Source organism: Pyrus communis, chromosome 12, assembly GCF_041283825.1.
Source record: "Pyrus communis isolate YQ-2024b chromosome 12, ASM4128382v1, whole genome shotgun sequence".
In the NCBI taxonomy this organism is placed as follows: Eukaryota; Viridiplantae; Streptophyta; class Magnoliopsida; order Rosales; family Rosaceae; genus Pyrus; species Pyrus communis.
Window position 1 is genome coordinate 24,251,767 of NC_142576.1, and position 20,877 is coordinate 24,272,643.

At 38.2% G+C, this 20,877-nt stretch overlaps 3 protein-coding genes and 1 pseudogene across 3 annotated transcripts; 3 read left to right on the forward strand and 1 right to left on the reverse strand.

The window, feature by feature from the left end:
* The first annotated feature begins 1,475 nt into the window (after positions 1-1,475).
* LOC148692557 (uncharacterized) lies at positions 1,476-2,560 on the forward strand (annotated as a pseudogene).
* A 1,842-nt stretch (positions 2,561-4,402) lies between these two features.
* LOC137744588 (UPF0481 protein At3g47200-like) lies at positions 4,403-5,734 on the forward strand. The gene has a single exon (XM_068484365.2). It carries the CDS (start codon positions 4,403-4,405, stop codon positions 5,732-5,734), a length of 1,332 nt encoding a protein of 443 aa, XP_068340466.2.
* A 657-nt stretch (positions 5,735-6,391) lies between these two features.
* On the forward strand, positions 6,392-8,389 carry LOC137744139 (large ribosomal subunit protein P2y). Its single transcript, XM_068484004.2, has 4 exons — positions 6,392-6,531; positions 6,616-6,709; positions 7,606-7,838; positions 8,168-8,389. The coding sequence occupies exons 2-4, from the start codon at positions 6,622-6,624 to the stop codon at positions 8,192-8,194; spliced, it is 348 nt and encodes a 115-aa protein (XP_068340105.2). The 5' UTR covers positions 6,392-6,531; positions 6,616-6,621; the 3' UTR covers positions 8,195-8,389.
* Positions 8,390-9,870: 1,481 nt separating this feature from the next.
* LOC137744817 (monodehydroascorbate reductase) lies at positions 9,871-13,489 on the reverse strand. The gene is made up of 10 exons (XM_068484620.2): positions 13,189-13,489; positions 12,749-12,820; positions 12,283-12,334; positions 12,032-12,112; positions 11,711-11,829; positions 11,402-11,621; positions 11,176-11,294; positions 10,967-11,092; positions 10,527-10,667; positions 9,871-10,407 (listed from the first exon to the last, which is right to left on the reverse strand). The coding sequence occupies exons 1-10, from the start codon at positions 13,237-13,239 to the stop codon at positions 10,084-10,086; spliced, it is 1,305 nt and encodes a 434-aa protein (XP_068340721.2). The 5' UTR covers positions 13,240-13,489; the 3' UTR covers positions 9,871-10,083.
* Positions 13,490-20,877: the final 7,388 nt, after the last annotated feature.

Below are 20,877 nucleotides of genomic sequence, written 5' to 3' on the forward strand. Positions count from 1 at the left end.
ATCAGTTTTCTTTTCAGATATTGTATATATGAGCTCTTGCACACCTTACAACCTAGTTTTGTTGGAGCAGGTTCTACGTACAAGATTCCTTTACACATGTGCGCGCAATTCCAGTCTGTGGCTCAAGTTGGTGCTGGAAGTGACTCATTTATCTACTCTATTGGGGATCCTCTTAAACAATTTGGCAACTCATTTGTCTACTCCATCAGAGAGATTCTAAGTATACAACTCGTTTCATAATATTCATGTATTGAACTAAGCCACCAACAGTTATTAACATTTCAGAAAATCATTATCACTGCGATTAATTATTTGGACTGTCAATGTATTGTTGAGTAGGTGTAGATTGTAGGGTTCAATCTGTATGTTTGTAATGCTTCGCTCTACGTACAAATCAATCACTGATAAACTGCCATACATTGATTCTAGTTGCGCTGGTAGAAATTAAAGATAAAAGATGATCGAACAAGTGAGGTTTGTGTCTAAGGTTTGAGGTAATTTGGATTGTTGAAGATGGTTCACGTAAAATCGCTTGAAATTGATAACTTCCAGCACCGCACCTAAAGTATTTAGGAAGTTTGGGCCTGTAGTGGACCTTGCCTCCACGAAGCGTTAGCTCCTCAGTTCTTATAGGGACTCGGCTGTGCTTTTTTTTTCCCTGGTTATGCTTCATCTTCAACCTTATATTGCTCCAAATTTTAGTATGTTGAGTGTGTTTCCCTTGCATCCGTTAGCTCCTTCATTTACTCCTGTTTACTGGCAACTACCACTTGAGATTGGGTGAAGGTAAATACTAATGGTTCTTTCAGAGCTAACGGTTCGGCAGGATATGGTGGAGTGTTTCGAAATTCTAATGGTGTGTGGGTGGGGCCTTTTAGGGCAAATGCACATGTTGCTAGTGCTGTTGAAGCTGAAGTTCTTGCAGGTTTGGAGGCAATCCGTGTGGCATGGGTGCGTGATTGGCACCATGTGTGGTTGGAAACAGACTCCTTTTTATTGTAATGTTATTCATAACATGTTTTTGTACCACATTTTCATGTCATCTTGTGTGACATTTGATGTGGACAGTCACATCATTTGAATTAATTAGATTTTTTAATTTAGTTCATTATTTAATAAACTAATAATTAAGAAAAACTAGTTAATTAAATAATGATTGTGGTATATAAGAAGTATTTCTCATTCATTTCCTTGGATTTTGCGAATTTTTCAAATGATATGGTTGTTCACATCAGATACCACCTAAGATGATATATAAATATAATATAAAAATATGATACGAATTAGGGCTGGGCACGGGCCGGGCCGGGCCCAATTTTGAAGGAACCGGACCGGACCTAAGTTCAAAGGGAACAGGCCGGGCCGGGGATTACATTTTTTAAATTAAGAACCGGACATTACCCGGCCCGGTTGAAACGGGCCGATTCGGGCCGGGTCCACGGGTCTTTTTTTTTTTTTTTTTCTTCAGAAAATCACTACAGCTTCTGATCGCCATATCCATGGAGGTGAAGCTCCATCAGAAGGAAGACAGCCCACGAGTTCTCAAGGTCCTAGAAGCTCTAAAACAAGCCTCCCACGAGCTACAGACCCACCTGATTCCCCACTCAAACTCATCCTCCGCCATTAACGCCCTCCTCGAGCTTGAGACCGAGTCCGACAACATCCTCTCCCGGGACCCACAACTCTCCGCCCTCTCCCAACACCTCGCCACCCTCAAAACCCTCGTCGAATCCCTCCGCCAGTCCAGCGGCCACCTCAGCATCCGCTCCTTGCTTACTCGCTGCTGCTCGACTCACTGCCTCTCCAAACTCGCCCGGTCTATCGAGTCCGAAATTCAAGCGTGGATCGACCGCGAGTGCTTACATAGCTTGACGCGAGCTCTGGAAGAAGACCCAATTCGCGACGAGGACGAGTTGATCGAACTACTGACTCAGTTCGAGGACCGAGTTGCGCAGGGGTTCAACCATGAGTTGCAAGATTTGATCTTGAAGTCCAAAGTTGTCACCTCGCTCGAGTCAGTTCTGTGCGAGTCGACTCGGTCATCGAAGTGAGTCAAAGAACACACTGCTTTCGCCATTGCAGCTCTGATCAAGTTCAATAAAGATGTTTTCGTGGGTCAAGTTTTGATCGGTCGGCCGACGATCAGCTCTCTGATAAAAATCGCGTCTCCGAACGCGATCAGAGTACTCTGCGCCCTCGTCAGGCTGATCAAATCGCCGCTCGTCGACGAGATCGAGTTCAACGGAGAACTACCCCAGATCATAAGCTTCCTGAATTCCGAAGATTTGGAAATGCGAGTGATGGCTATGGTCTGCGTGTAGCTAGTACTCATGAGGTCGAGGCGTTCGAAGAACAAAACGATGTCAGGTGGACTTTTTCTAATAAATTTCTTCACAGAGAGCATAATCTTCTTATTTCTGCGGAAATTACCAGTACATGAAGGCAAAAAACCAGGGGTATCGATGATAGTTTGCTTGGGAGTCTGGCAGGCAGATACAGAGTGATTAGATTAAATCAACGGAAATTTGGAAGGTGGAAACGGTTCGTACCCGCCCCGCCCCGTTTCTCAGCAATTAAGACCCGTCCCGCCCCGCAAATGATATGGACCCGACCCGCCCCGCCCCGTTTCAGAATTTTAAAAACAGGATCCGCCCCGTACCCGCCCCGAATCGCTTGGACCCGCCCCTACCCGCGGGTCCAGGCCCCGTTTGCCCAGCCCTAATACGAATAACATTACTCCTAGTTTTTTACATCTCCTTCTCCTTCTATTTCGTGGAAGTTACGTAATGATTGGGCAAATTGTATGTGGCGTGCTTCTAGGTTGCATTTCCATATCTCACATATTTTTTTGTGAAGGTAACAGAGTAGCGCGAATTATGGAGCTGACCACTCCGATTACTCATGGTGAGATTTTGTTGTTAGAGATCCGGCCATATTCAATTAGAATTTTAAAGAATATAACATTTTAGGTATATTCAATTATGAATTTGGAGCGAATTAGAGAGATTTCGTCGTGTATTTTCAATATTCACAAATCTCACCTCTTTCAAAGAGATTTCGAGGGAATTGAAATAAAATTTTACATAGAATCTCTACAAACCAATTAAACTCTATCAAAATCCATGATTTATAAATTCATTAGAATCACTCAAAATCTCAATGGTATATGCCCTCCTTAAGAGTAAGGTTAGAGTTGTAGTCCAACGACCAAGCTTAATTGTGTTTACTCTCAATAGGACAAGCAACAACAATAGAATGAGAGAGATTTGAAAAGAGAGATCAAGCCACTTATACGATGCAACTGCTCCCCATATCATGGAGGCAATCAGTTTTTAACGAGTTTGTAACCAACACCAATTCAAAGTTTCGAGTTCCAATATTTCGCTTCATTAACCAATTATGTATATAATGTGTATTAGCTCTAAACATATCACAATCCCTCACTTACTTGTCCGACATACCAAAACCAATAGCATGTGAAACACTTTGAAAGAAATTTCAAAGTTGACATGCATTTGTTTAGGAAAACTGTTGCCCCCTTCCATAGAGGAAGTTCAAGAATTAATTGGTTTCTATATCAAAAGAAAACGTAGTTAATTAACCACAAGTGTATCACTTATAAAATGATTCTTAATTGGTCATTTTTCTGTACGATGATATTTGCATAAGTTTCTACCTCAAAGGTATATATCCCAAACTTGAAACGAGGTTAAAGTCGAATAAAAAAGTTTCTGCAAAATAAAAATACATAAATACTAATCTTCAAGTGTAGATAAAGTCATTATCCACGTTAAAGCTAGAGTTAAACATCTTTTACTGTATATAAGTGCAACGAGTACTGATCTGTAGAGTCATCAAGGTTCTAAAAGACACTAGACACTGGTTGGGCGGGGGGTTGGGATCTAGTGCCTAGGCGGATTTAATTAAATATATTATATTTCGTGTAAATAAGTGTTTATTTATATTTAAAATATATATAATTTCATCATAAACTACAAAATAGAATGACATATATATTCTCTGAGCTATTAGAACATAACGAAAACATTGGAAACAAGCATATAATGTGTGTTTATTTAAGTATTCAACAAGTCTCTTACAATTTATTGAAAAAAATAAAATGCAAAATGAACATTATCTATTTTCTGTCTAAGTGAGTCGCAATCTAGATGGATCTTGACAGGTTAGGTGGGTGCCTAGGTGTTCTAGGGGGGTCAGTAGGTCTAAGCGCCATTTCTTAATTTTCAAATGCCTAGGCATTAATCGGGGCGGGACCTAGGTGGCGCTAGGCAGAGATTTTTAGAACAGTGAGAGTCACGTATATATATATATATATATATGGGGAAGGAGATAAGCACTTTGTAATTAAGAAGAAACCTAGCTTCCGATCCAGTAAACTACAATGGCTGATTCCTTGGAGCAGAGGTTTAATAGATTGAAGGATGCAGGAACAAAAAATCAGGATAGTTCTACAAGTGTTGTTCCAAGCAGGTCACGACCGATCATCCAAAGTGTTTCCAGAACTCTCCGAAGTAATAAAAATTTGGAGAAATACTTTGAGCCAAGGGTACTAGCAATAGGCCCTATCCATCATGGAAAGTTTCCGGAATGGGAGGAGCTCAAATACAGATTGGCAGCGGACTTTGTCAACGACAGCGGCCGGAGCGAAGAATTTTTGTACAAGGAGATTGAGGACAACATCAAGGAGTTACAACAATGCTACGACGAGAAAACAACAGAGCGCTATGATGGTGATGAGGCGAGCCTCGCCTGGATGTTTTTCGTAGACGGTTGTTCAATCTTGCAGTTTATACACAAGTATTCTACCCTGGAAGAGTTCGAGATAAAGAGAGACCAAGTGTTCTTTGCTGAACAAGACTTGTTCTTGCTAGAGAACCAAATCCCTTATGAAATTCTCCACCTTTTGATGAGCTCAAGCATAAAAAAAAAGGACCTTTGGAACGGAATCCAGGTGTTTCTCGATCTGCATAGTACTGCAGCTTGTGCATCAGCGAAGCCGTTCAGATGGTATAAAAGGATGATGCGACAAGATCTGAAATTTGAATGGCGTTTGGGAGTATGTGTGGAAGATTCATGGCCTACTCATCTTCTCGAGCTTCTTCGAACAAGAATGCTAGGTCCACAAAAAAATGGCAGGGAGGCAGCTGATAACGAACTTCTTCCACCATCATTTCGCAACGCGCAGGAGCTTAAGGCAGCCGGGATCCATTTTAGGTGCAGTGAAGGTATGCGTGACATATCTTTTAAATCACTATGCTTTGCAGGATTTCTCTTTCTTCCACCAATGAACGCGGACGCAATGCCTTTGTTCTTGAATTTGATTGCTTACGAAATGTGTCCCGATTTCCAAAATGATTACGCGGTCACCTCTTACTTAAGCTTCCTGAGTTCACTCATTACTCATCCCGAAGATGCAAAGCAGCTAAGGTCAGCCCGCATACTTCACAATAAACTCGAAACTGACGAAGCACTCGCTCAACTCTTCAACGAGATAGGCCCTGATTTGGTATCAAACCCTTCGATAATTCACATCAGTAGCAGATTAGAAAAGCACTACAAATCCAAGTGGAAGGCATGGATGGCTCAGTTCTTTGAAGATCATTTCAGTAGCCCCTGGGCCATGCTGGCGTTCATCGGTGCTCTAACGGCACTTTTCTTGAGCGCCATCCAGACTTGGTACTCAATCATCAGTTATCATCATCCTAAATCTTAGGATTCTCTGTTGGTATTTTCAAAGCTAATATCCAAGAGAAAATCATGGCCTCGTCCACCTTCATACGATCTGTTTGTGTTCATTCTCGCTATTTCGATTTCCTTGTAACCAGCTCATTAAGATTATTTTCATTCTATTAAGTTGGCCTTCGAGGAGGCTTAGCGAATCCTTTGGTTTGTTGATTATCAGGCGTGACATTATTGAATTCTGCCAACAGAAATATGTATTGTATCTAGAATATATCATATGAATATTAAAATACTTGCATCACAAGTAATAAAACTTCTTTCATAAGGGATTTTTGGCTTAAAATTTATATTATATTTTTGTTGTTTGATGTGTATTTTTATTTCATGTCTCAAAGTTAAAATTTTTTATTTTATTAATATGCACATTGTAGTTCTTCCAATTATAAAATGAGGCTAGTGGCTCTTTACCACAATGGTAGAAAGGCGTTGAGCTATTATATGACAGCATGGGTTTGAATCTCGCCAATGACTAAACCCTAATATCTAATCTAACAAAATGTATCGTTTAATAAAAAAAAATTTATAAAATGAGAAAATATTGAAAGACATTAGTGACCCATAAAAAAACATCGAAAATACAATAAACCTAAATGGGCTGGCAGTTACTTTAATCCGGCCCAAACCCGAGTCTGGCTGGGTGTTGTTGTCCGATCAAAACCCTAGCAGCTCTGCATAAAACCTCATTTCGCTATCCTCCTTGCTTCATTTCGCATTCGGCCGCAAATTTACCCTCTCTCTCCGCACTCTGCAGATCCAGAGCCCTCTCAAGTACTCTCTCTCTCTCTCTCTCTCTCTCTCTCTGGATTTGAGAGACTAATAGCCATTTTTACTGATTAAATTTGTGTTTGACAGGCAGAGATGAAGGTGGTCGCTGCATACTTGTTGGCTGTGTTGGGCGGCAAGACCACCCCTACGGCCGAAGATATCAAGGACATCCTTGGCTCCGGTAACTTTCCCTTTACCCTCTTGTGGTTCTTTTGCTCGTTCTGTTTATAACCCTAATTATTAACCGCATCGAAGATTGTGACTTTGTGGTTTCGTAGTGCGATATTGCGTGTTGATTTGTAAATCCCATTTCTGTATTCGTATTTTCTATGTGGGTTTTGAATTTTGATCCCTATGAGGTTGAGATTTTATTTTTTGATTTTTTGTGAACCTGAATATTTGGAAGTGACAAGGAATTGGGTTATGTGGATGTGTTATTTTTCGGTGTTGAATCATGGCGATAATGATTGCCTTTCTGTATTAATGTACGTATGGAATTGGATGGTTCGACTTTAAAAGTTTTGGTTATTGTTTGTTTGTATTTTTATGTACTGGAATAGCAATCCATATGACATATCTCCTTTTTGGTAAGATGAAGCAATTGAATGCCGTTGTAATACCCATATTTCCCGAAATTCTGTTTGGTTGCATATGGTGATCGGTCTTACGACTTCTAGGCCTCGTTTGGCCTCTAGGATTGGATTGGATAACACCTAAGTTAAATGTATATTGAAGGTAGAAAGCAATTATTAGAAGAGGATTAGACATGGAGGAATCTTGTGCCTTCTAATCCTACCATTTTGGATGATTGGAATGACAAATTTTCTTAATGAGTAATCCTTCTCTCTAAACATATGCATTTTGATCTTCAACATACCTTTATTTAAGTGGGTTATCCATTCCAATCCAATCCTAGATACCAACTGAGGCTCAAGAGGATAGCAATTTATTAACTGTATTGGAGTTGTTGAATGCTTATGTTGTCTGTGCTTTCTACTCTGGATGTTAACATTAGGAATCATGGTGTTGTGTCTATACAAGGTATTATTGAGTCTGAAAATTTGGTATTGTTTACAGTTGGTGCCGAGGCTGATGATGACAGGATTCAACTTCTGCTCTCCGAAGTCAAGGGTAAGGACATCACAGAGCTAATTGCCTCTGGAAGGGAAAAGTTGGCCTCCGTGCCAGCTGGTGGAGGTGGTGCTGTTGCTGTTGCTGCAACTGGCGGTGGTGGTGGTGCTGCTGCTGCCCCTGCTGCAGCTGAGGCAAAGAAAGAGGAGAAGGTTGAGGAGAAAGAGGAATCCGATGATGTAAGTTACCTGGATAATCTCATTAATATTGGTTTGCATGCTTTAATGACTGCTAATCCAATTCTGTTGCTATTATTTCTTAAAGTGTATATGTTTAATAGCTTCCATCTCAACATGATTTGTATATGTGCATGGCGGCAACCTTCTGTTAATATGGTCATGTAAATTCAGTAGACATTTGCCTTTGTTTGAGTTGTGGAACATTCAGATGCACGTTTTCTTGACCGCTACTAATAGTCTTCATACTCAGATTGTATCAACATACAATCTCGGACACGGCAGACTACGATATAGTTATCTTATATTTCTCGTTTTTTTCCTTGTTGCAGGACATGGGCTTCAGTCTCTTTGACTAGAGCGGTTGGAGTGCACACATCCCGGTTTTCTCTGTTGGAGTTAAATAGAAATTTTTATTCCAGTTGAATGTTCGGTTTTTGGATCTTAGCCAGTAGAAGACATGATCACAATCTAATATGTAGTTGGTTATGGTTATGCAATTGTGGTGGATTTGAATCTTCTTTTCTATCCGAGTTTATGAATCTTTTGTCTTCCTTCTATGCAAATTGGTGAGTAGCTTTATTTATTTTGTTTGCAGTTGAATGACTTACATGGCATGAACACACGTGCCATTGTAATCTTGTGCCAATAGTCTAACGACGTTATTTTATTATTGGCACGAGATGCTACACATGATGTCATTATACAGTTTACTGAGACGATTGGAGCGAATTCGATGGCCTTAAACGACTACTATTTTGACTTCAAAAATATTGGAACTCAAAGGTTAAATTTATAGGTATAAGCCCAAATCGAACCAATGTTTGTTACTACACCCTCTCATTCCCAACATTTCTAACCACCTTTGTCGCAGTAAAACAGACTGGAAACAGAAAGTAGTTTTCGGAAAATTGAAAAACCGAAAACTGTTTTCTTACTTTCAGTTTTCAATTTTCAAAAAAAGAAAAAGAAAATTGAAAACGAAATGATTATCAAACAGTCCTTATGGCGTGAGGCCGGATTCTGTGAAGCAAACAAAAGTCTACACAAACCAGTTGTTTGGATGAATGTGAACTAGATGAATATAGCAAAAAATTAACCCTTAATTTCAAAAATGTCACTTTTTATAAAAAAAAATTCAAATATATTCAAATCTCACTTAGGTGACAAATACCCTCAAGTTGAATTATCCAATTAACTAAAAAAATCAAAACCCTATTAGATGAAGAATTAGAGAAAACCCTAGACTCAAGATATGGTGGAGATCTATGCATAGGAGAGTGATCAGTTGATAGTAGGAAACAGTGGAGGCTTGTGCAGCCTTAAGTATAAATGGTTTTTTTATTATTATTATTATTTTTTTTTTTTTTGCATTGTTCCCCATCTATGTATTCTTTTTGTTTTCGTAGTTTTTCTTCAATTGAATGTATATTAAAGAATATATTGTTAATCTTCGTAATGTTATTTATCTCAATTCTTTTTTGATAAGAAACAATCTCTTTGGAATCTCTAAATCTTCGATTGTAATTGTCTCATATTAACATATGCATTTCGTCGTATACTGAGAATCTTCTATATATGAAGGCAGTTCGTGCATCACGGTTTTGATTTTTATTGGTCCTTGTGAGTGCAATTATCTATTTCTATAATTACTTGTTTGTGCAAAAGTTCATGTTCCCTGCTAAACAGTAAAAGATTATAGCACAAGAAGTTTTAAGTCTAACAATTAGTTATTCATAGAAATTGGGGATAGTTGTGTCTATTTAAGTGTGAGAATTTGGATATATATATATATATATATATATATATATATATGAAAGTTTTTATAAAAACTAACATTTTTGAAATCAAGGGTTAATTTTTTGCTATATTTGATAAATTCTAGATTGGATATGAATCACGTCTATCATTTGGCAATGTAGACAACAATGGTTTCCAAGCCAATCTAATCATATCCAATACAATTCAAGTCACTCAGTAGAATCACATCGATATTATCAACTTGCATATCACGCTCACAACCAATCACACCCACTAGCACAAGAGGCAGAGTTTATTACAAAAGATCTCGGTGCAATTATATATTGTTTTTATTTTTGTCTGAAATTCTTACTTTCGTTCAACAACTACAATAACAATAAACACTGTAAACACTGAACATATGACTCAAGCCATTAAAATCCCAAATTATCTCTAAACCTTCATCAAGAAGCTATAATCCATTTATTTTTCCCACCACAAATGAAGGTTAAATCTTACTAGCGAAAGAGAGACCTTCCGTAGCAAGCTGATCTAAACTGGCAACAGGAGGTTGGGCCTTTGCAACTTTGGCAATAGCCTGGTTTTCCTCCGGTGTGCCACCCTCCAGAAATGCTCCGACCACCTTCCCATCTTTAATCCAGTATGATCCAAACTTCGCCTTTGGTGTGGCAGGATTACTGTCGCCGAAGAGCACAGTTTCACCAACATTGTCACCATAGAATTGCCATGAAAGATCGAAGGAGCGGGAATAGAAGAATGGAAGGTAGTCATACTCCTCAACTGTCTTCCCCTCCTCGCTTGCCTTGATGGCCTGCAGAAATCAATGACAATAATATAATTCACGCGCCCACGTGCAGAAGCCTTTCAACCCGAAAACATGACAGATTTGACAGAATGATATAGATGGGTTCGTAGTTGAAAATTCCATACCTTTACAGCCTGCTCAGCAGATTTGCGTGCATGGTCAACATGCTCAACTCTCCTAATCTCATTGTACAACTTCAAAGGAAAAGTGGCGACGTCACCCACAGCATATACATTTGGAACACTTGTTTTGAAGAATGCATCAGTCTGCAATCAACCGGCACATATTAAAACGGATGCCATGAAACATTCACTACAGAAACGGGATGACTAATCAAATGTTGAAACTGAAAATACATATCCAATATGATGAAAATACAAACACGACGAAATCCTTAAACCTTTCTTTCGCTATTGTTTACTTAATATGGGCTAAAACAAGTGCTTATCTGTGTGATTAACCAGTAAAGGCTATGAAGATTGATACTGCTAAGGACTCCAAGCATCATAAAAATAAAGATACCGGAAAAGGGGAAGGAATCAAGTGATTTCGGAAGTTGCACGACCTTAATGCCACCTTTCTCCTCTTCGACTTGTCCCTTGAACAATGTTGTCAGGGGCCTGCCCCCAACACCAACAACAACGATGTCAGCTTCAAGCACGGTGCCATCCTTTAGGTGCACTTCCTTAACCTATATTATGACAAAAGTCAATATTTGGAAGGGCAGTTTCATCGAAGCATGACATCCAAAACGACAAGCAATCGTGTATGTACCTCTCCATTTGAGTCAGCAGTAAATCCAGTCGCAACTGTTCCCTTGATGATTTGAACTCCTTTGTTTTTATAATAGCCCTCATAAAAAGCAGCAATATCAGAAGTGAAAAGCCGAGGCACTGCAAGGAGAAGGAAAGATTAGAGGAATGAGGCACATAGAATAGAAAGAGTGGCCAAACTCATATGCATACAAAACAAAAAAAAGCTTGAAGCACTATTCACTTACTGCACCATGGTTCCGGGTAAACCATTTTAACATCTAAATTGTTAATTCTCAAAACTGCACCAAGCTCGAGACCAATGTACCCTCCTCCTACAATCACAGCCTTCCCATTCTTTTTTGCTTTAATTGCTTCGTTGAGTTTATCGGCATCATCAATTTCTCTCAAATAGAAGATGTTTTTGGCATCAGCTCCTTTGACACCAAAATCTGTCAGTCTTATAACCTACAAAAACATAAAATCCATTTGATTTGGTATACAAAGCTAGTTCGCTCAGAAAAGCTGAGGCATGGGAAATTCCTGGAGTTGCTTACGGTTGAGCCGGTGGCAATGACGAGAGTCTCATACTTGAAGGATTCCCCAGTTCCACTGACAAGAGTCTTCCCAGGAAGATCTGCTTTAACTATTTCAGTGCTAAGAATCAATTCTATTCCTGAAATTATAAAATTATGCCTCCATCAGAATACTGCATTCTAAAAGACCCAGAAAATGGAAGATCAGACAAAATTGTTAAAATGAATTCGGGACAATAACAAGTAATAGTGGTTTTCACCGCGTCTAAATACTTGGGAAAGCTCTCAAACATTCTCCAATCAAAATTGGTGTATGCTGTACTGTGAAGAAGAAAAACATACCTTTCTCCTTGTACCAGTCAGGAAGCAATCTTTCTCCTCCACTTCCAACGCAGACATGAAACCCAGGAAGTCTAGCAGGAGCTGCAAGACCAATCCCAACAGTAAGTTACAATGTCACAGAAAGTGATGAACTTAAAAATGAGGTTGCTCTATGTTGATGTGTCAGGTGCAAGTAAGAATCCAGAGGTCACAAGACACAATTCCGCTTAATTTAAGCACTGGAAATTTGGAATAAAAGTAACACAACTTACACTCGGGGAAGAGATAAGCCTTGCTGAGTGCAGGACGTTCATAGGGAGCCACCTGGAAATCAAAGAAATAAAATTTAAGAACATTTGAGAAGTTAACTACGTAATCAAACAGAATTAAATTCCACCGCCATTAGAGGATAACTACTTCAAACAGCAGTAATAACATTTAGTACAGAAAGTATACAGGCAGCAAGCAACGAGCATCGACATGAATAACACAAAAGAAAGTATCTTAACCAAAGTTTAAAGTGAAAACTGAAAAGCACATCATCAATTAAGCAAGCAGTCGGCAATACTCATCATACTAGATGTAACACTACCACAATTCACATTTTCTAACCTCGTTACCAAAATTCACTACTGATTGCATTAAAATCCGAAAAGAAAATAATTTTGCTCAATAATATCTCAAATATTCAGTCAACTGGATACAAAAACACGTGAAAGCGATCATTGGAAGACATACCGCCTCTTTGGAAATGACCGCTAGTTCGCCTGGCTTAAGCCCCTGCTTGGCAAACTCCCGAGCTGCATAACCCTATAGATTTCGAAAACAAACGCATATAAAACTTAAATATTGATCAAGGCTTCCACAGTACAGCAAAATCATCACAAAAAACAGTTTTTGAAGCGTGATCAAAATTATAAAAGAATTTATTTGTCATAATTACCATAATTATGTACTAAAACAACTACAACAGAAACGCATTGACTTCAAGAGCATCAAGTACTCAAAATTTCGTAAATAAAAAACGGAAATTGAAAAAATCAGATTCGATCTATGCAGATACTTCAAATTCAAAGACAGAATTATGTACCTCATCAGGATCGACAGAAAACTCCAAAAAAAAAAAAGAACGAAAATAATGCACAAAATCAACAAAATTCGATCGCAAAGAAACTTACAGCCGAGACTCCGCCGCCGAGGATGACGTACTTGAAGTTCTTCGCCGCCATTGATGGCTGATCGGACGGACGAAACGCGCGTTTCGATTCTTCTTCTTCGCTTTGAATTTAGTTGGTGAAGATGTGAGAGGGATGCGATAAGGTTTTGTGAGCTCAGTGATTGTCAAACTATTTATGTGGCGACCGGTGCTTCCTTATTGGACAGTCTGAACTAACCTATGACGTCCCCTGTGTTAACGGAGTTTTTCCACGTGGCGAATCTAACACCGTATATCTCTGTTGCCTGTGCAATCGCCACGACAACCGATCCGTTAACGGATTCTGTCGTTTAATATTGCCCAAAAAAATATTTAGTTTCTAAATAATTAAAAAATATAATTTTCTGAAATTTCATTTTAAATAATAAATATATAGTCCTTATTAGCCCCGTAATAATATCTCCTTTGATGTCGAAGGTTGAAATGGCTGATACTCTAAATTCAGTGTACACTGAATAAAAAATGAATATCTATTTTTAAATTTTATCTGAACTTATTCCTTTCAATTCTCATAAAAACTGCTGGATAAGAATGAGAAAGTTTACTTCAGGTTTAATTCATTGTGAACCTTTTAACTGTGGAAAAAGAAATTAGAAGTTGATTCGTTTATTTCTTCAACAGATATTGAATCTAATGAGCGATTCAAGTCACATTCATTTATAAAACAAACTAAGCCTAGGTGATCTCTAAATCTTCATATATTTACGTATCGTGAGGAGGAATGGTTGATATGAAGAATGAGGTATGAGTTTAACAGCCCTCCCTCATTGGTAATAAAAGACCTTGATTTTTTCAGGAGCCATTCGTTTTTTTTTTTCGTTTCTTGGTTGTTAGTATACAAATGAATGAGAATGATATTCTTTCCTTACAAATTGAGACATTATAAGTAAACAACTCTTATTTTTATTGTGTGGGAGAACTGAGTGGAAAAACAATCCAAATAAAAAAAGAGTGTTTGAAAAATAACATCTATGGTGAAATTTGGATAAATAACTTGTTTTATTTGGATTATGATATTGCTAAACAGTGTTACGCGGTTGCCCTCTTAGAGATTGAGATCCACTTTGTATCTCTGTGTCCCAAGCTCGCGGATTGAGAGATCCAGACCACTCAATCTCAATCCTACGACCCCAATCAGCCTATTTCACTGGCCCAATTCACTAAAACTCAAAAACTTAGATTGCTTAGATCTCTATCTCTCTCTCTTGAACTGTTCAATATTTTTCGGTTCGCCAACTCTGAATACAGAAATCCGAAGTGGATCTCTTTCCCCCTTAGCAAGCCCATCAAGTTTTGGTTTAGTTTGTCCCTTGATTCGTTAACCAATTGCTCATCGAATTGCGAGGTATGGTTAGTCGATTCGTGGTTTGTTCTTTTTGGAAAATTCAGGGTCAATGTGGCTTATGAATAGCCTCCTCGATGATTTAAAGTGTTGTGAATGTATTTTATTGGCATGTGACTCTTTTTCCTTATACGAAATTTTTCATGTGATCTTATCTATAGGAGGTTATTTCTAGTCCATCTTTTTTGATATGCCTCCTTATAAGCTCTATTAACGTTTTGAAGTAGTGAAATTTGAGGAGGCAGAATGTCTGCCCTCCTGTTTGGGTGATATTCTCATCTCCTTCTATTTTGTACAATCACGGTTAAATCACGTCAACATTTTATATTGATTTTTTTATCAAGATAATAAGACAAAAAGTAATAGGAATATAAAATGTTGACGTGATTTAACCGTAACTGCACAAATAGGCGAAGATGAAAATGACATCCAAACAGAAGTGCAGATAACCTGGCTCCGAAATTTGATTCTTAAAAATAGTGTTACGTTAAAAAAAAAAAGTTACGTGAAACAACACGACAATATTTCTTGGACAAAGAAAATCTTACACAGTAAGTGCATAGGGTTGTCCAGTGTGAACCGAATTTGATCCTATTTTCAAAGTGGGCACCTAGTTAAAAGTTCTTTGATCATGGCCATTGGATTTGTTCTCCTAAAGCCTATTTAACAAAAAGACAAAAAACCAAAAAAAAGAAAACCATAATCCCCAGAACGAATTTGATCCCACATGAGCAGAACGCAATTGTTGCTGCTGCCGCTACCATTAGGCCATCTCCAATCGATAGTTGGCTAAATGATTTGTTTTAACTCTCTAATCCTTCAAGATATTAATATTTTAATAAACAGTACACAGTCATATTTGCATCCATCTCCAACCGATGGCCAAAGGACCAGAGGGCTCGTTTTAGCCACGTCACAAAAAACCGTCTCCAACTGAGGGCTAAAGTGTCATAGGGCCAAACATAATTTATTATTTAAATTTAAAAACAACTACAACTTAAATTAAAATCCAACGGCTAAGTGACATTAAAAAAATATAGGAAAAAAATAGAATTAAAAAATATATATATATGAACCAAATTTTGTAAAATAGAAGTTACAGAAAAAAAAAATAGAATTTAAAAAAAATATGAAACAAATTTTGTAAAATAGAAGTTATAAAAAAAAATAGAAGTTATAGGAAAATTTTTGTAAATGAAAAGTTAAATAAAACTGTAAAAAAACAAAAAAATCAAAATCAAAATTAACGGCTAGTTGACGTCAGCTAGCTGTTGGATTCGAAATTTTGTTTAAGTATTCCTGTTGGATATAATCGACAGGAAATCCGACACAAAAAAAAATTCTAGCCAGCTCGGGGTTGGTTAGCTGGCTGGAAAGGGCCAGCCCTTCCCTTTGAGATTCCGTCGGCCCCACGAGCCGTCTAGCCTAGTTATCGGTTGGAGACGATTTTCGGGCTATTTTCGGCCCTCTGGACCCTTCGGTTAGAGATGGCCCTACCACCTCGCCAGCAAACACAAAGGTAGGTACCCTAAAAATAGACTTCGCGTAGAATTTGATGAAGTCATTGCAGCATAAAAATTCAACTTGAAAAAAGAAAATAGTCTTAAACAAATTTCACCACCAAAACCGCCACACTAGAAGAAAACCACCAGATCCAAGCCATCTTCACATACCATTGCAAAATGAACAAAAAAACACATATAATTGAGAATAAGATGGGGTTCAGGGGCATTTAAAACGCCGTTGCTTTGGGTTATGCCGCAACACGCTTGGCCCCCATATTCCAGCATGCCAGTCGGGCAAAGATTAGTGAGGGGATGATTTAGATCCGACGACCAAATCAAGTTTACCAGTCGTAACTTTGAGCAAAGGTTGTGGGAGAAATGGTGTGTGAGAAGGGGTGCTTATAAAAATGATGGAGAATGATGGGTGTTGAGGTTTGAAGAAAGGTAATTTCAAGATAGGAATTAGGTAATGCCGAAAATAAAATATGGTGATAAACACTAAAAATTTGACAATGAACAATGGAGTAATGGTGACGCAAGTTGGAAACATAAGCCATCCACGAAGGGCATAAAATTTGACGAAGGACGCTAGTATAATTGTCACATCCCGGCCTGGGCCCCCACCACATCCCAAGCTCGACTCCACCGTAGCACAATATTGTCCGCTTGGGGCCCCGACCATGCCCTACAGTTTTGTTTATGGGAACTCACACGAGAACTTCGCAATGGATCACTCATCCTGGGATTGCTTTCTCGCTAACTTGCTTAACTTCAGAGTTCCGATGGAACTCGAAGCCAATGAGCTCCCAAAAGGCCTGGTGCTAGGTAGAGATGGGAATACACATATAAGGCTTATAGGATCCACTCCCCTAGGCGATGTGGGATGTTACAATCCATCCCCCTTAGGGGGCCGACGTCCTCGTCGGCACACCACAGCCAGGGTTAGACTCTGATACCAAATTGTCACATCTCGGCCCCGGCCCCCATCACATCCCGGGCTCAACCCCACCATAGCACGATATTGTCCGTTTTGGGCCCCGACCAAGCCCTCACAGTTTTGTTTCTAGGAACTCACACGAGAACTTCCCACTGGGTCACCCATCCTTAGATTGCTCTCGCTCGAACTCGCTTAACTTCGGAGTTCCGATAGAACCCAAAGCCAGTGAGCTCCCAAAAGACATCGTGCTAGGTAGAGATGGGAATACACATATAAGGCATGATCCACTCCCCTGGGCGATGTGGGATGTTAGACTCAAGGTAGGTGCACAAGCCTGTCGTACAGACCACTAGAAGTGGTTCCGACTCTTTGTGCAGGGATGTTTGATGAGCTATATATTAAGTCGTACAGGTCACTATAGGTGACTCCTGACTTATATGCTGGCATTGATTGATGAGATATGGATAAGTCGTACAGGTCACTATAGGTGACTCCCGACTTATATGCTAGCATTGATTGATAAGCTATTGGTTCAGCCGTACAGGCCACAATAGGTGGATCCAGTTGACATACCATTTCATATTGATTTATTTCACCTGGGTTACATATTTTTGTTGAGATATTTGACACGGCATAACTGTGAGACTGTTGTTTTGGTTATGGTTTTGAGTTATAGTCACTCATGTTATTTCTGGGAAATTATACAGGTGTTATGGCGAGGGGCTATTGCCTTTGGTAATTGAAATTGGTTTGAAAAGTTTCGTTTCACTCACTCACATTTTCTATTTTTGCACCCCTCTAGGTTCTAGCAGCAGAGTTCCGTATCGACAAGGATTCGTGGCACTTTTCAATACAGATGTCTTCTTATGATGGTATAATCATTATCTTACCTTACTGTACTATACATATGCTCTGTATCACGTGTGAATGGGTCCATACCCGCTCACCGCACACTCGTGTCCTTAGGCACTTTAGATTTTAATTTATTCACATTTTATACATTATCACACTTTATGGCTTCGTCACTTTTCAGGTGTCGCCCAGCATGGCTCGATTCGGGGTCCTAGTAGACATTCCTGGTCGGGGTGTGTCAATAATGGCAAAGCACATTGAGAAAATAAGCCATCCACGAATGCTGGGATGATTGTGAAGCACGCTGGGAAAATAAGCCGTCCACGAATGACATAAGATTCAAGATAGGAAAAGGAAAAAGCAAATTGCATTGAAGAAATGGTTGCCAACCAACTCCAACTTAAGGAATGGGGTTGGCGGAGAGATGGTCTTTTGTTCTTTGCGAGAAAGGGTTGCCAACCAAACCCAAATTGATTGTGCACCTCTAAATTTTATATATTTATAAAGAAAAATATTCTTAATAAGAAGTGAACAACTAAATTTTTTAAGTGTTAATAACAGTTATATCGTCTAATTTCCAATATTAATATTGAAACTTTTAAAGTCAAATTTCGTAAAATTAAGTTTATTTTCTGCCCTTTTCGTCTATTTTATTTTTTTAATTTATAGTAATGCCAATTTTAAGCAATATTTTTTCTAATTAAAATAGTTTATTGTCCCATATAAACTTGAAAATTACGTCGACGACCGGCACTTAGCGGCATGAAACGGAGTTTTGTAAACGGAAGCATTGACGTCAGCAGTGATGATAACGACCATCATCTTTGTTAATTGTCAGTCATTACCCAATGGATAAACATTTGATTAGCACAAACAAAGGGACCCACATCTCTAACCACCAAAGGAATAAACAAGAAAGAAAAAGGAGGTCTAGGGTTTAGGTAATAAACAAGTGTTTTTATTACGACAATTCATACATATTATTAATTAAGAAGAAAAACACATTTATATTTAATAAGGTTAAAGTTTATATAATTAAATGGTCGTTTTTTTTTTCTTTTTTCACAGTGCATATTTCATCTGAATTTTTGTTCGATAGCGTCACGTGTTGGTCAAGTGTGGCACTTGATGAAAATGTAAATTGATTTTTTCTGAACACAAATTTAAAATGTAAATTGTTTTTGTAAACGGAAACGTTGACATCAACCGTGATGATAACGCCCATCATCCTTTTTAATTGTCTTTCATTACCTAATGGATAAACATTTGATTAGCACAAACAAAGGGACCCACATCTCTAACCACCAGAGGAATATTTAGTAAGGTTAAAGTTTATATAATGAAATGTCATTTTTTATCACAGTGCATATTTCATCTGAATTTTTGTTCGATAGCTTCACGTGTTGGTCAAGTGTGGCACTTGATGAAAATGTAAATTGATTTTTTCTGAACACAAATTTAAGAGGTAAGAAAATACGTACTGCATAAGATGTACAATCTGATTGTCACGTCAATTTATGAATCTATCTTATTAAATGACGGTTCAGTATTTAATCGCGTCATCACTCACTCCATAACCAACACCGACAGCACCATGATTGAAGAGGGTCATTGGTTCCTCTGAAGACGCCACTTGAATAAAATCGTAAGCCGGAACTGCAACCATTAATGTCAACGGGATCAGATTGATGAGCGCGAGTCAAAGCCCAGTTAGTTCACTCAAATATAATCGGGCTTTCAACAAAAAGTGTTTGAATCATGTTGGGCTTTTAGGTTATCCGGGGTCAAAAGCCTTCTTGTGCAAATGAAGGTGAAGGATATGGGAAATAAGAGGGAAATAAGAGGAATGGAGAATGATGAAGGATTGTGGTTAAATGAAAGGAGGGAGAAATGAAGTAGAGTATAATAAAGATTTTGGTTTTAATGCTACGTAACATTCAGTGTTAAGTAGAGATATTTTAGTGTGACTGGAATACAGGCACATACATTATATGTCGTTATATAAGTGGAGGAATACTTTGAAAACAAAAAACTTCCCTCCACTTGTGTAATGCTATATGGCGTACCGGCTCGTATTTCAGACACATTGAAAAATTTCTCAATGTTTTAAATGTTTTAGCTGTTAAATTTAGATTCCACAACTTTTAAGTTTTCTATTTTTAATCTAATTAATTTATTTTTCATATTACTCATAATTAAATAAAATTTTAAAGGGCAAATGGCACATAGTGGAGCTCAACCATGCATTAAGAATGTTTTTCGCTTTTCAATTTAATTAGGGAAAGGGATCATCTCTAGATCCCTTCCTCCAAATCAAGGAATCCGGATTTTTAAAATTTGATCCAATGACTATAAATAGGGGGCCATTTTAAAAGTTATAATAACTTTAACCGTTTGATCAAAATTTTAAGGACTCGGATGCCTTGATTTGATGAATTTGATAGAAGGGATCCGGAGAGGATTCCTTTCCTTTAATTAGGGTTACTGGTTTTCCAAGCCTGTTCAACGTGTAGGCAACTCTGAGCACAAAATTAATATTTGATTGACCTTCAAGGTCGGCGAGCCATATGGTACTATAATGAATCATGGCTTGAATATTTTAATCACTTTCCTTTTTCAGTACAATAATACATATTACATTAAAAAGTGGAGAAATTTGACTTAGTCACAAAATGCTACCAATAATAAATTAGTATCGAACTTTTTATCTAACGAAGTTTAAATGAAAGTGAAAGCCAACAAGAATATTTTCCTAGTAGATGGTCTCTACCCATCAAAGAACCAAATAATGTTGATCAAAAGAAGAGAAATGATAATGCGACTTTCTCAAAGAACCTCATGTTTTTTACTCAATGTTCTATAATGTTGGCACGAGAACGTTAAACTGTGAGGTGACAGAAAATTCATAGAGAATCTTAGTTTGAAAGAATCTCCCTAGTATTTATCAAAAAAAAAAGAATAATAAAAATGGGATCCTAAGCTTAACCATTGTTATCATGAACTAATTCATGGCTC

Coding starts and splice junctions, on each gene's coding strand:
- LOC137744139 (XM_068484004.2), top strand. CDS start 6,622: ATGAAGGTGGTCGCTGCATACTTGTTGGCTGTGTTGGGCGGCAAGACC. Junction 6,710..7,605: donor CAAGGACATCCTTGGCTCCG/GTAACTTTCCCT, acceptor TATTGTTTACAG/TTGGTGCCGAGGCTGATGAT. Junction 7,839..8,167: donor AGAAAGAGGAATCCGATGAT/GTAAGTTACCTG, acceptor TCCTTGTTGCAG/GACATGGGCTTCAGTCTCTT.
- LOC137744817 (XM_068484620.2), bottom strand. CDS start 13,239: ATGGCGGCGAAGAACTTCAAGTACGTCATCCTCGGCGGCGGAGTCTCG. Junction 12,335..12,748: donor CGGTCATTTCCAAAGAGGCG/GTATGTCTTCCA, acceptor TTTGATTTCCAG/GTGGCTCCCTATGAACGTCC. Junction 11,295..11,401: donor TTACCCGGAACCATGGTGCA/GTAAGTGAATAG, acceptor TTCTCCTTGCAG/TGCCTCGGCTTTTCACTTCT.
- LOC137744588 (XM_068484365.2), top strand. CDS start 4,403: ATGGCTGATTCCTTGGAGCAGAGGTTTAATAGATTGAAGGATGCAGGA.